Below are 14,030 nucleotides of genomic sequence, written 5' to 3'. Positions count from 1 at the left end.
TGGGGAGGAAAAACAAAGTTAAGCTGTTTTCCTAGATGGTCACCTGCCAGATGAGGGTGTATATACCTGTGTAACTTCCTTTCCCCCTACCCCTAATAATTTTAAATACAAAGATTGGTTTGACTCATGTTGGACAAGAGGAGATTAAGGTCCTACAAAAACCGGCCTCTGCCCAATAGTGCTAACACCCACAGGGCAGAAAGGCTGGCCCTGGCTAAGAAATGCCAAAATTTGATTAGGACCTGGAGAAATCAACTGGTCAATGTATCACCTAGGTAAACGCCATGAGGTAGCACTTCTTTGTGATCCCACAGCTCGAAATGCTGCAGGGAGTCATGCAGACAGCTCCTGTCTCCAGTGGCCTTTCCTACCATATGAGGAAGAGGAGCATCGCATCGCTCATCCCTCCCTGCAGGCAGCAGCACTGGGCTGCTGAGTCCTGACCACGACTGCCAGCTCCCAGCTGCCAGCTCACAAAACAATGTTCTTGCCTTGCTCGTCATCCTATTTTCCCCACTTGGACATGGTGACTTTGCACTCAGGCTGCTGGAGCAGAACATGCAAAAGTCTGAACAGGGAGAAGAATCTTAAGTTTCTTGGAAGAGTGCATGTGGCTGCCTGGTATTAATTTTAGATTTACACATCCAAAGGCACAATGATGCTATTGCTGTTACTCACCAGGAATTATCCAGAATTTCTCACTGAGCTGAACAATACCTGCCAGGAACCATTTCCAGCCTGCTGAAAAATCTTTTCTCCCTTTTGGTAAACCTGAGCACAGTGACACCAAGGGTAGCCAGAGGGAGTAGACAATGCCGCTCTCTGCGGCGCAGGAGGAAGAAAATGATTATCGCACAAAACAACAATCTTCTGACTAATGATTTTTGTATAGGGTTCTTGCTTTCTAAGGGGTAATTTGTTTGCTTAGAAATAAAAGGAAGAAAGTACTGCTGGGAGGTCTTGAGATTTTCTTTGAGTAAGGATAAAAATTGCTCAATGAATTTATCATCAACAAGCAAACACATTAAATTCCCACAATGATTATACTGTAAATTTTCAAGTTCCGTGGTTTGCATCACTATGTTGGGGCCAGCTGCCCCAAATGCCAGGGCCCTGATGAGAAGCTCCCCAAGAGCTTTAATTACACAAGTCATACCTACGAATTTTTCATTTAGGAATGTTACCTCACTCACTCTCTTCAGAATTGTTTTTTCCTTAATCAAAAGATGCAGTAGGAACAATTCAGACAATAACCAAAGGATTGGATATACTCATCCATAAGCTATTTAATGATGATAGTGGAGAACTTTAGGTGTGTTGCTGCTACAAATTGCTCCTCAGTTACCTACACAAACAGGAGACGTGGTAAGCATGTATATGTTACAGCTGTGCTCACTTCTTTAAGTTGCTGTAATTGTCCTTGAAGCAACACAGAGCTCTACTTCTCAGACCAGCAGTACTCTGTAGGGATGTTCCTCCGTGGAGATTGCAAGGTGAGCCAAAGGAGTGAAGCAACAAAAATAATCATTTCCCAACTGAAAGGTGAGTCTGACATTCAAAAGCACAGCTTTAACACACCAGAATTGCCACTTTAGAGCCAGCCTCCACTGCATTCTAATGCGAGACGCTGTCATCTCGCCCTAATTTATTTTGGGAGTAAATTGATCCACAGATTCACTAGATTGCAACTTTGCAGCCTTCTCTGAGAAAAGCACCTCTGCTCAAAGATGCCAGCATGGAGGGGAGTTCAGACTGAAGGAAAGAGCCCACTGCTGGCAATCCTCCCTTCTCGGTGCTGGCCAGCTCAGCGACTGGCTCACGGATGGGGTGAGCACACAGACCCTCACTGACGCACCTCTGTGCTGAGAGCTTTGCACGTACCCAAAGACGCTGCTGAGGCAGGTTGCTGAAAACAAACTGGCACTTTATCCGCACAGCAGCGTGAGGTGTTCAACATACTGCACGGTTTGATTTAGTCAGAACCTTAATGGGCAATAGATGGAGGCAAGAAATGCTGTAAATTAGTTGTATTGCTGTGGGTTCAATTAAGACTCTCTTTTCCATTAACTAAATCTCTTAAAGATTTAGAAAACAAGCAATCATCATGTAACTGTGAGAAGAAACTATAAATACTGAAGTATTACTTTGGGGAAGCAAAAATATGTTGCTTGCTATGGGATTCTAAAGAATTGCCTATTCTTTCCTTCCCTAGAGTTTCACGTCTGTTCTCAGCCTGCTTCAGTTTGTGCATGGCTTTCCACTAGAGAATGATTTCCTTCAGAGGAGGCAGGCATGCTGCTAACTTCCTTCAGCTAATGCCAGTTCCTTACCCTCACTGGGTTGTGGGCCCTGCTTTCACTGCCTCCCTTGCCCATTAAGCTCTGCATTACAAGGAAAAACCTTGCCAGGATACAGCCAGAAAGCAACATTAATCGAGTGTCACCAACCTGTGCTGGAGATCTGCCATCCTCCCTCTGCAGACAGGTCTCATCGGCTGCTTCTTAGCAGCTGGTGCTGCAAGCAAAACCCTGCCAACAGGTGTTTCCAAAGAGAAGCCTTGACAGCACAGCAAACTGCTGTATGAGCTGATCCACCACTGCATCTCCTTGTAACACATGGCGTATAATGTGTCGAGACCTTTAAGATTAACTGTGGAAGCAATGGACTTGTTAGAAACCGCCAGTATAAAACATTTTTTCTATTGCATTTTTCTCTATTACTACTTTGGTAACCCCTCTTAGTATAAATCTTCCTTCCCCAACAATACTAATTTGCAGTGAATAACCACACGGGACATGTAGCCCCTCACAGCTGTCATGCCTGAGGCTAAAAAAAAGAACCTAAGTAGACGTTTGTGTGTTTACTGGGCTTCCTCCTGTCTGGTACATTAATCTTCAATCAGGAATGAAGGTGCCTTATTAGCCTAAATTATTAAAGTAGTACGTTAGTGATTAAAGAATGTTGTTGTAGTGATTGAAGCCATTAATTTCTTAATGCTCGACACTTCTTTCATTAGAAGCTGCTAAACAGCAATGAGAGGCCAGCGCTCTCTCTCTTTATCTACTCTTACTTTGGGTCTGATCAGATCTGATTTTGGCCAGCCAGCCTCTGCAAGCTCCAGCCAAGGCACGCCAACACGATGAAACTGCTCTTCCCCTGCTGACCAAACCACTTCCACACCATCATCCTGCAGAGACAAAGAGTGAACACGTGTGTGTGTAACTGCACCGACTCCTGACAGCCACACCTGCTCACACTGCATTTACTAGCACACTGAAGTGCTGCCATGGGAATTAAACAGTACCACCGGGCACACTCATGCTTTCATTGCATTTTATTTAACAACATGTTATTTTTCACTCGTATTCAAGTGCAGAAGCTCCAATGTGTTCCAAATTTGCCCAGCACAGAGGGAACACAGGGGAAAAAAAAATGTCCTTCCAAAGGCAAATTAAGAGTTTGTACTTTTTCAAGGCAATTAAATAAACCAAATGAAGGATCATTCCTTTTTTTTCAAACAAGAGGTAGGGAGGCACAGGGGAAACAAAATACTGGCAAATCTCATTGCAGCAATTGTTTTAAATCCATCTCAAGAGAGATGAAGAGATTGTTGTAATCCACACAGTGGAGGTTTCAGTCTGGCAAAGTCAAAGCTTCCTCAAGCTGAAGGTGGCTCCCAGCTGGTAGGCTGCAGTTTGCTTTTTCCAGATCAGGTTTTCTTAGTTCCCGCATCACTCAAAGTTTTGGAATAGGATCGGGAGCCGGCAAATGCTATCACAGTATTAAAAAGTCTTTCAAAAATGAGTTTGTTTGTAAAGGCCAGACAATTCACATCAGGTTGCCGATCCAGCCGGCTGCACCACATTGTTCATGGAAGGTTAATGAGGTAGGTTTGTTCAGACGGAGACTTTCTCTATTACGTTGTCTGTGACATGCACCTCGTCGGCTTGCACCGTCACCGTGGTTGACTCACCGCAGATGTGCTGGTGCTCCTTCCAGTCCTGCGAGGGAAGAGCAGACGGAAAGGCCATGAAGAGAAATGGCCCGGGGAAACCGTGCAGCCTGCCAAAGCACACTGGACCCCAAGAGAAGCTGTATTTGTTTGAGAGGCGCTTTCTCCCATGCAGATGGGACGCAGCAGGTCTCTAGTGCTCAGCCACACAAGACTAACCAGAGGCAGGAAAGGAACCACATGCTGGGTCAAAACTGGAGGGGGAAACAAACTAAGCAGAATGCTGGTTTCTCAATCCAAAGACCAACTCAGGACATCAATGTCCTTTAGGTTGTGGAAATTTTACTTAAACAGAGTCAGAACCCTGATTTAAACACTCTCCTGAAAGATGGCTCGATACAAGATAGCCCTCCTGAAAGGCAGCACCACACAAGGGGTCTTGGTTCAGTAAAGGTAAGAGAGGAAAAGAATTCCTGGTAACACCCCTACTACCTCTCAATATTTCTTTCTTTAACTGTAGTCTGAAATAACCAAAGTACTCATTTAACTTGTTCCACTCAGAGGCTGCACATCATAGATCATAAGTACAGGGGGAATTTCAAGGATTCAGTTACTGACAAAAGCCTCAAACCAGCCCACCCTATTCCAGTGCAGAACGCTGGCCACCAGCATGGGCACACAGAAGCAACAGGCTGCCTAAGAAGGGGACCAAAACATGACTACTCTGTGACACTTCCAGAGACATCTTGTACTGACAGAACCATAGGGTGGAATTGCTGTCCTTGAGACACCTGAGGAGAGAGCAGGCAGACTTTGTCATTTATCTGTAAGAAGCATTTGTTCATTCTTTGGAAATTTTAACCTTTCCACTATGCAGGCAGAGAACTTGACCATCATTATACTTTGTTACAGGCCAAAGGAAACAGTCAAAATTCTTCATCTGCTCAATTCAGTTGATGAAGAGTGAACTTGGACAGAATTCAGAGCCACAACCTTGGCTGAACTAAAAGTATCCCTTCCTTTAAAGCAAGGAAGTGCCGGGGGTCTTTGTGAGAAACCGATGGGAAACACAAAGCACAGCAGCTTCCTCTACTGTACTTCATATCTACCTTCCATGTTAAAATCTTACAGTTTGTCTCAGTGTGCTCAATTCATTTTTTTTTTCATTTGTAGCTTCACAAGCGATGTAAAAAATAAGAACTGTCCCCAGTGGCACAGCAGGACTGTAGGTACCGAGAACACAGCTTGCCAGGAAGCAGCAGGGAAGGGCTGTACGGGTGCTCCCAACTAACTCACCCCCATAGTTCACACAGGGAGGCATCCACACCCTCACTTCTGGTTTTACACAGATTTCTGGATCCCCTTTAGGAAGGTGTGTGCAAATCTTGGGGCCATTCCCTACCTGTCTGCTCCATGACCCGCAGACCTGCCCCAGCGCTACAGCACTGCCAGAGATCCAGCTGGCATGGTGTGTTTGGGGCTGCTGAGTGAAACCCAGGCTGCTGACCTGTGCAAGGCTTGTGGGCTGGCTGCCGGCACGACACGACCCCTTCTGCCGCCTGCTCCTCTTTCTGTGCCAGCAGGCAGCACAGTCTGGCTTTCCCCAGGGTCACCATGGCCCCCTCTGCACAACTCAGTCTGCAACTCACAAACAATCTTATACCTTCCGCTGACAGAAAGTGGAGCAGTAGTTGACTTTATGGCATCCTGTGCACTCGTTCATTGCCTCACGACCACAGTTGACACAGGACTGCTGTGAAAATGAACAGCAAAGTGACCACGTCAGAGAGAACAACAACAGGGAGGTCACTGAAGTGAAATACAGGTGCTGTAACACGACGTAATGCAGGACCGCTACCGAGGGGCTGAGCTGCTCCCAGTGCTCCTGCAGCGTGTAACTGGGAACGTACCTGGCACTGGTGTGGAGACACGGGGCAGGCGTTACGGCCCCCTTAGCCCCTGTCTGCCGATGTATCCTTGACACGCAAACACAAACAGGCACGGTGGCCTCTGGACACGCTTTCAGAGACCCACTCTCCTCGCCATTTTATGACGTGTACCTTTTGTTTTCCTTTCTGGAGGGCAAGAAGCCCTTCAAAACCCTGGGTGAGATACTGAGTCATTATGGAAATCTGCCCACAACAAACGGGGGTGCCTCCCTCCACGGGGACAGTTTATCCACTGGCCGCTGCCAAGTCACTACAGGCTTCAGCCAGCCTCACCAACAGCAGGCGTACTCCACACAGCAGCGTACAGGCTTCACACAGGCCATCAATACCTGAGCTCTGAGTTTATCTCAAATTTGAAGTTTTAAAGGCAGGCCTGTCTGGTGTTAGCTTTACAGCCCCACGTATTTCTGAGGACAGGGTCTTAGGAAGGACAACAAGAGTAGGGATGAGGTTGGGACCCTTTCGTTTCATCTGTGCCTGTTTTTGAAAGGGAAAAGGGATCTGCTTTTGTGGGCCCGAGAAGCTTGCTTCCTTTGTCAGTCAGCAGTATGGCTACATGAGTAGTGTCTTAACAGCTAAATAGGAGACAGAGGAGTAAAATTAAAAAGGCTGTAACAGGAGCACGGGACTTAAACCCAGAAGATGAGGCAGGATACATGGATGAAAAATCACACCTGTTTTTTAAAGGCTGTTTTTTGTTTCTACCACTTTAATCTTATATCAGTGACATCAATTAACATAACCTGTATATTTAGGTGGAAATATCACTGAATTATAACAAAAATAAGCACTTCACAGAGCATTCAAGTTTCCAACTCATTAAATTACTGACAAATCATTAACACATCAGAGTGGCAGTGCGAGGCCATGAGAGGAAGCATTTCTTGGCTGTGAAAGTATCGTCAGCATGGTGCTTAACACAGGCAGAATTTAGTTCCACCGACTCCTTTTTTCTCTTGAGCAGAAGCAATCTAACAATCAACGCCCTGATTAACACCGAGTTCAACACATCTCTGGCTCACACCTTATCAAGGTACCTACAATTAGTAGTTGGTTTGACTGAACTATATTTGTATTTCTGAGATACAGCCATAAAGTCAGGCTACCAAAAAGAGGCTTATTGCTGCTCCAGCTTGTGAAATACGTCCCAACGGGATACTTGATCAAAGCTGCTCATAACTCATGCAGTACTGGGAAAAGCTGAAAATACGCAGCGTGTACTTGTACCTGCAGATCTCAGAAAAGACTAGAATGACACACAAAGCTATGAGGCCTTAAATCACGGGTTCTGAAGTACCATGGCTCAGATTTCCATTCCAACAGCCGGAGGGGACCATGCAGCTTTAATAACCAGGACAAAAAGGAAAAAAAAGTTTCCTATCACACCTGTGTGGTAGCCATCAGTTGGAGCTGCACTGTCATTACTTAGAGGTGACTCAGATTGACTAGGTTAGTCGGATGATCATGAAAGGATTGTGACAACATGGAAGGCTTGGGAAATGGTTCACTTTGCTTCAAAAGGCTTCACTTTACTAGAACAGAGCATCAGTCCCACTACAGAAAGCTCAGATCTCTGCCAGAAGACCAGGCCAGCCACAGAATACATGATTTCCACAGCAGTAAGAAAAAAAAAAAAAAACACAACACACCTCTGGATCTTTACATGCAACACAACAAAGAACAAAGGACTCTTCATAAAATACGAAGAGCTTACCTTGATGATGATTTCTGTTTTCCCGTCCACATCTTCTGTTTGCTGAAATAACTGGTTCTGATATTGCTGCAAGGAAAAAAACATCACGCTTGTTATTTCACAGCCAGAGTATGATATGAAAGGTCAAAATGGGTGGGCTGTATAGAGGATCCTGCCACTGAGCTCGTTTCCATCAAGCCCAAAACTGCAGTTCCATGAGGATCAAGGGGAACCTCACTCCACCATAAAAGAGAGGGCCACTATCCCATTATGTGGAGTCAGATGACAAACCCGGAGAAGCATAGCATTTATTCAAACTGTATTCCATCCAGTCAAGCGCTTGTGCTTAAAAAATGTGGCTTAACTGTGTCCAAGTAGGAACTGCATCCTACATAAGACACTGAGAAGTTAGCAAAGGAAAAAGAAAATCCCAAGGTAGTAGGGCCAAGCGCCATCTTCTTGGGCAAAATTTTGGTTCAAGTCTATTGATCCTAATCCACTAACAGGCAAGGGAGAGTCTTAAGAAATGGAAGAGCCCAACAGACATGGGATTGGATTAGGAAAAAAAAAATCAGATGAAATTAATACACACAAGACATTAGAAACAGCATCAGCCATAACCATTTGTTTTCCTTTTAATGAAAGGATAAAAGGGCTTTCAGACAGTTTTTCAATTAAGCGGTCCTCTGAAGGTGAATTTTAAAGCATACTTCAGATGTGTTGCAGATTTACATCAAAACAGTTAGAGTCCAACAAGCACCTGCTCCCCCCACAGTGTCTTGCCATCTCAACAGCCAGTGCTGCTCAGAGACAAGAGTACTCAAACAAAGGAATTCAAAACTGGCTTTGATTTGATTACCTGCTAACCCTGATTTCAACTTCATTGGGTACAGTTAAAAAGAAAAACCCAAGCCCCTACCTCCCAGCAAAGCAGGTTTATCCAGGACTGAGTATGACCCAACATGTAAGGAGATTAAAGGCTTAATTTAAGAGTGTCTCTATGACCTGACATCTCAGTATTTATTCTCCTGTGAAATCACAACCTTCAAATCTTTGTGTTAGCATGACACAAGTTCAAATTAAAAAAACTCTTTAGGGAGATGGAGGAAGCAGGGAAACCTCTTGCTGTTTACTGCTGAGGTATGATTTGGTTCTGCAGTTGTGAGACAAACAGGCAAGCTTAAGGTAATGAGCAAGACAGTACACGTGCATAGCATCCCTAGCACTTCATGTACTGCATGGATGAAATGTATATCACATGTATGGAGATTTTAAAATTGCTATTTTGGCACTACTATTTGAAAACCAAAATTGTGTCCATGTCAAAAACATTCTCCTGAAGACAGGAAACACCCCAGCAAGCTTGAGATGTGGCTCCTGGTGTAAGAATCAACCCTAGCATGTCTCAGGAAGAAAATGACATAAATTCTTGAGAGAATCATCAATGTCAGTGAGCACCAGCTGTGGAGAAGTTGGGACTGAATGCTTTGTGCTGCAGCTTCTGCTCTCTGCCACCCAGTTCCCTGCACACAGAGACCTGGCAGAGAACTGGGCTGGCAGGAAACTGAAGATTCTTCAGGAGAGGATAAAATGTGTTTTCTATTATGAAGTGAAAGACGAATGACCCACATTGAGCATACTGGCCTAGGAAAACTGCACCATGTTTTTAAACTTCTTTTTAGTGAGGAGAATGGAAATACTGATGCCGAAGCATGCAGTGAGGTAGCATTTCAGTGCAGCTTGACAATCTCTGCACAAATAAACCCTGTTACTACAGCTCCCTCTGCAACAGCCTGCACAGAGACAGCGCTTGGGCTGAAGATGCTGAATTCCAGTTCTGAGAATGTGCCACAGCTCTGGAGTTGATTTAAAACCCTTTCTGCTATCAGAGTCCACTACATCCTCTACAAATGTGGCCAATTCTGTTTTCCAGTGAGACTGCCAAGGAGAAAGACATCAAGAGGAAGTCCAGTGCTCCGCTGTCCTTATCAAACCCATGGTAGCTCCTTCAGCTCTGCTCTCAGTCCCCAAAACCTGCTGATGGAAACCACACATTTAACCCCCTTCTGCCTCCTTCTTATCTAACCCCATAGCGAGCCCTCTGGTTCTGCCCAGCTATGGTATGAAGAAGTCACATCATTCAGAAGCTGCAGAGAAGGAAAAGGTGCAGTAAGAGAGAGATCAAGCCAGACACATCCGGATCTCTCACAAAATTGTCTCCAGGAAACTGATAAGCTCCAACTCCCAAACATTTCCACTGCTGCTTTGGAGGACATAAGCCATTACTTGCTCACTAGAACTACTTTTCTTAAATGCCCAACCCTTTTTAGGTTAATTTCATACTCTCTAACTCTGAATTGTTTTAATCTTTCTAAAAATGAATTCAGATGCTCCAGCTGTTAACAGATTTAATCTTCCACCTTGTTTTCAAATGAACAGGGTTCTGCAAGCATCACTGCATTGCAGTAAAAGGCCTATTTCAATTAAAACACTTGTCAGATTTCAGCACTGATTTTTTCAACTTTTTACAGAAAAACGGCTTAACACATTTCCTAAATATCTTTACCTTCCAACGTGTCTTACGGTACAGAATTTGGCGTATTCTCCCCCTTTTAAAGTTTATCTGATATAAATGATGGCTTAATGCACACTCAAAAAAATTACATTTCCAAAGCACACAGACCTTTGTGTAAAGTAGTCTTTAATCCATTCCTTTTGGGCCAATCCTGCAAGTGGTCAAATATCTTTTGCAAGAGATACAGCGCCCTTGTTGCAGTAAAGCCAAAATTCCAACAGAAACCAAAAGATCTGATATATTTATCCACAAGCTATTTAATTACAATAGTGGAGAATTGTCTCTGAACAGCTGTGCGAAGTTCTGACAGAGCAGTTTTATTTAATGAATCCCACTCAAAATGTTGCAATTCAGAATAGCTTACAAGTATATGGATACTCATTTTTTTGTAATAAGCATGACACGTTTTGTAAGTTAATATGGTTTGTGGCTTGCTTTCCTTTCAGAACACCATTCCCTGAGACTCCTAGGTAACATAAATGCAAGTTGTATTTGGTGTCTCTGCCAACACAAGGCCACACACAGGCTGAGCACCAGCTTCATATGCACATATTGTTTACAGATAGAAAGCACAAGCTTATGGCCATCCAAATTTTTTAAACAAAGTCAGCTTTGTGTCTGGGAGTAACCCTGTGAGGGCTCTGCTTATTAATTAAGGAGTTCTCATCATCAAGAGTCACAGACTGCATATACAAGACAAAAGGTTTTCAGCCTATTCTTTAGACTCCAGGAACAATTCTGTTTTAAAAGTAATTATGGCAAAAGAAATATTCTCACAAACACTGGAGCTGTAGATTTTGGGCTTACAAATTCTCGTTATTTCAAGGACTTGAATGGTTGGCACATTTTTACAAGGCCTTTTATTCAGATAGCCTTTGCAAACTGGTGTGCAAGCCCTCTGTAGAACAAGTGTTATCCTTGTTTAAAAGAGAAGGCTCTAAGGCCCAGAGAGCCCAAAGACCTGCCCAAGAGCATCTAAATAACTTGTGGCAAAGATGGAAACAAAATTTGGAAGCGATCTTCAGTCTTGTAATTTGTGCAGCAAAACAAGACTTAAATAAACATACAGAAACTAAAAAGGACAAAGATAGCAACAGAGTGCATGTGAGGACTTCCAAGTTCCAAATTTTGTGCAAGCAAAACTATGCTGGCGAAGCCTCTAGCTCCAGCACTTGAGACTTGTGACCTACAATTCCCTCAGAACAGCTAAGGACATCACAAGACCCTGGCACACACAAAAAAATAAATAAAAATAAAAAGTGAAATTGTTCTAGTAGAGAGCCAAAGTGAAAAATCTCATGTCAGATATAAGAGAAGAATGGAAGGCAAGTCTTTTTTTTTTTTTTTTTTTTTTTTTTTTAAATACTTCTAATCATATGTAGAGACAGGCATTTCTATTCTACTGCTGTACAGCCTGACTCAGCACTTCCCAGTCCAGCCCCCCTGTTGCTTCTGAGGATTCTGTACATGGGTATCACCATTTGGAAATGCAATTAAGGATCCAGTCCTTCCACAAAATTCGGATTAGACATGCCATCTTAAGAAAGAAACGTGAGTGGAGATGCTTCTAATTTATGCCGCGCTTATCATTTTAATGCTTTTTATTTGCTACTTTTAGCAAATCTGCTTCCTGCCACAATTCCTCTCTGATGTTAGCATTTCCACCCTCAAAATGATATGGACAAGGGGAATAATGTGTTCCTAAGACTCCACTGAGCAGCCCTGGATCATATAGTTAGCAAGTGCAACCAGAATGATACAGTGATGTCTGCTCTTTGACTTCACAGATGACAATGCAAGTGTAAAGGCAGCACAAATGTCTCCCCTGCTCCACGAAAACTTGCAGAAAAAGCCTACCTTTCACATGTCAGAGCTGTACAAATTGCACAAGCACTGAGCACCGGTCATTAGAGAGTACAGCTTCTGATATTTAAAGCCAAGTCAACCAAACTGCTGCTGTACAGGAGCAGACTGGCTTGTTTCTGGTATTTAATGAACTCCAAAGGCCATTAAATAGTAAGCATAATAAGTAAATACAGTTGAGTAACTGATATGCAATATACAACAAAGTATATTATAAGTGATTAAAACTTTCAGTGCTTCTTATTGTTCTCTAGGGAGAGAAACTGGCACACAAGCTAGCTTTCAGATATGTTTGCTGTCCTCACTACTTCTCTACTCTGCTTAAACAGCGGGCTGCTTCAGACTTTCTCTGAAGGGCAGTAAAGACAGTGCTGTCCCAAGCTCCCTGTCTTGCTCTTCTGCAAGAAGGCAGAGGCTATCTCCTTCTTTAGCAGGGATGACAGGAGGATACGGTCAGGGGTGTGGACAGCTACAAGATTGAAAATGCTTGATCTCAACTTTTGGAAGAGCCAGGAGGCTGAAGGCTCTGCTCTGCTGTGAAAACTCAAGACATGTTGTTATTTACAGGCAGGGCATTGAAGCTTGCGTAGCCAGCTGGGAAGGAGCCTGCTCCTGCTAACAGATTTCTTTAATCCTGCTACGTATTCAGTCACTTTTCCAGGAAGAGCTAAGTCTATAGCTTTATTATAATTTAATCTGTTGTACTGCCTTTGCTCTGCAGGTCTGATATAATCAGTCTTTCATTTCTAAATATGCAGGAACAGACTGCCACACAGAAACTCTGCACACTGGCAACACTCCGGCAGGGAACGAGCCACACCACTGCATTCGCTGCCTCTGCTAATGCAAATGGAGGATGTAGCAAGAAGGCTTCCTGTCTCTTAGCCCTTGGAAGTTATGTCAGCATAACGAGCACAAAATACTGATAGAGTTCCTCTCTCTTTTGGTCCAGAAAAAATCAGCAACACACAAAGGAGGATGACACCTCTTTCCCCCTCTGGTATATCTTAACTGCCAGAAGAAACAGTCTGACCAGAGACAAAAAGGGAAAGAGACTTGTGTTACAATCAGGGAACTATTCAGGAAATTGGAGAAACACCTCTGACCAACACAAAAGCAGACAGCTTGTTATTTAGTATTTACTGTAACTACTTCTGATGCCAGCCCTGTACCCAGAATCAGATTTTTTCCAAAAGTGGAATTCACTAGAAGGAGCTCAGAATATTGTCCAGATTGTTCCAGGTGCTGGAACACAGCAGCAAGCCTGAGAATTATTATCTATTTAAAAACATACCACCATGACCAAGTGTTTCTATCAAAATACAAAACTCTTGGGGAACCCCTTACAAAACAAGAATGAAAAGACTCGAAGACTCACAAATTGAATAATGAGGGATTCAGTAATTATGGGGAAAAGAAATTCCTCTGGAAACAAACACATCATCATCCTTGCCTTGTAAAGTCAGCACTTGGAGATCAATAGACAGGAATGAATTTAACTCCCATTCCTGGGGCAAGAAGAAACTAGGTCTACACTAAAGTGAGCTGGATTTGGATCAGTGGGTGGGAGGAACGGACTCTGAAACAGTGGTTCCAGAAACCACTGTAAGGATAAACAGAAGGGAAGACAGAATGTAAACTGGAAAAAGAGCAGGGGAGGAGTTAAACAAAGTAAGATGTTCATCTGTAAACTGTCAAAGCTTCCAATTTTTTGCTATCCCACGCTCTACACAGTTTTTAGCAGCAGAAAGCCCCAAACTGGACAGCAGCATGAATACCCATTCTGCCAAGGCAGAAGGCAGGGGAGAATTAGACTCTCAACGTATCACACACCTGCACATCAAGGATGCAGCGTACAGAGGAGTTTAGCAGAGACAACGTGGCAAAGAACATCAAAGATGCTGCAAGGACTGTCATAGGGGTTCTCAGCAAAATCTTCCCATACACATTTCTTCAAGGCCTCTTGCTGCACACTCATGCCTATGAATTCAGTGGAAA

At 43.6% G+C, this 14,030-nt stretch overlaps 1 protein-coding gene and 1 long non-coding RNA gene across 5 annotated transcripts in view; one reads left to right on the top strand and one right to left on the bottom strand.

The window, feature by feature from the left end:
* Positions 1-1,103: 1,103 nt before the first annotated feature.
* Positions 1,104-2,564, top strand: LOC311438381. Its single transcript, XR_014694071.1, has 3 exons — positions 1,104-1,542; positions 1,697-1,827; positions 2,213-2,564. It is a non-coding gene; the product is annotated as an uncharacterized lncRNA (long non-coding RNA).
* A 755-nt stretch (positions 2,565-3,319) lies between these two features.
* DEAF1 (DEAF1 transcription factor) overlaps positions 3,320-14,030 on the bottom strand; it is a 24,371-nt gene continuing 13,660 nt past the window's right edge. For 2 of the 4 annotated variants that reach the window (XM_084522692.1, XM_084522689.1), the window contains exons 11-13: positions 7,616-7,681; positions 5,616-5,705; positions 3,320-4,001 (exon numbers count right to left, since the gene is read on the bottom strand). In XM_084522692.1, coding sequence (XP_084378818.1) covers positions 3,897-4,001; positions 5,616-5,705; positions 7,616-7,681 — 261 coding nt within the window. In that variant the 3' untranslated portion in view covers positions 3,320-3,896. Of the gene's footprint in view, positions 4,002-5,615; positions 5,706-7,615; positions 7,682-13,876; positions 14,013-14,030 lie in introns of those variants that run through there. The other 2 variants (XM_084522690.1, XM_084522691.1) reach the window with 2 other exon arrangements.

This window comes from Aythya ferina, assembly GCF_964211825.1.
Source record: "Aythya ferina genome assembly, chromosome: 5".
NCBI lineage: Eukaryota > Metazoa > Chordata > Aves > Anseriformes > Anatidae > Aythya > Aythya ferina.
This window is presented reverse-complemented; position numbering and strand designations above follow the sequence as displayed.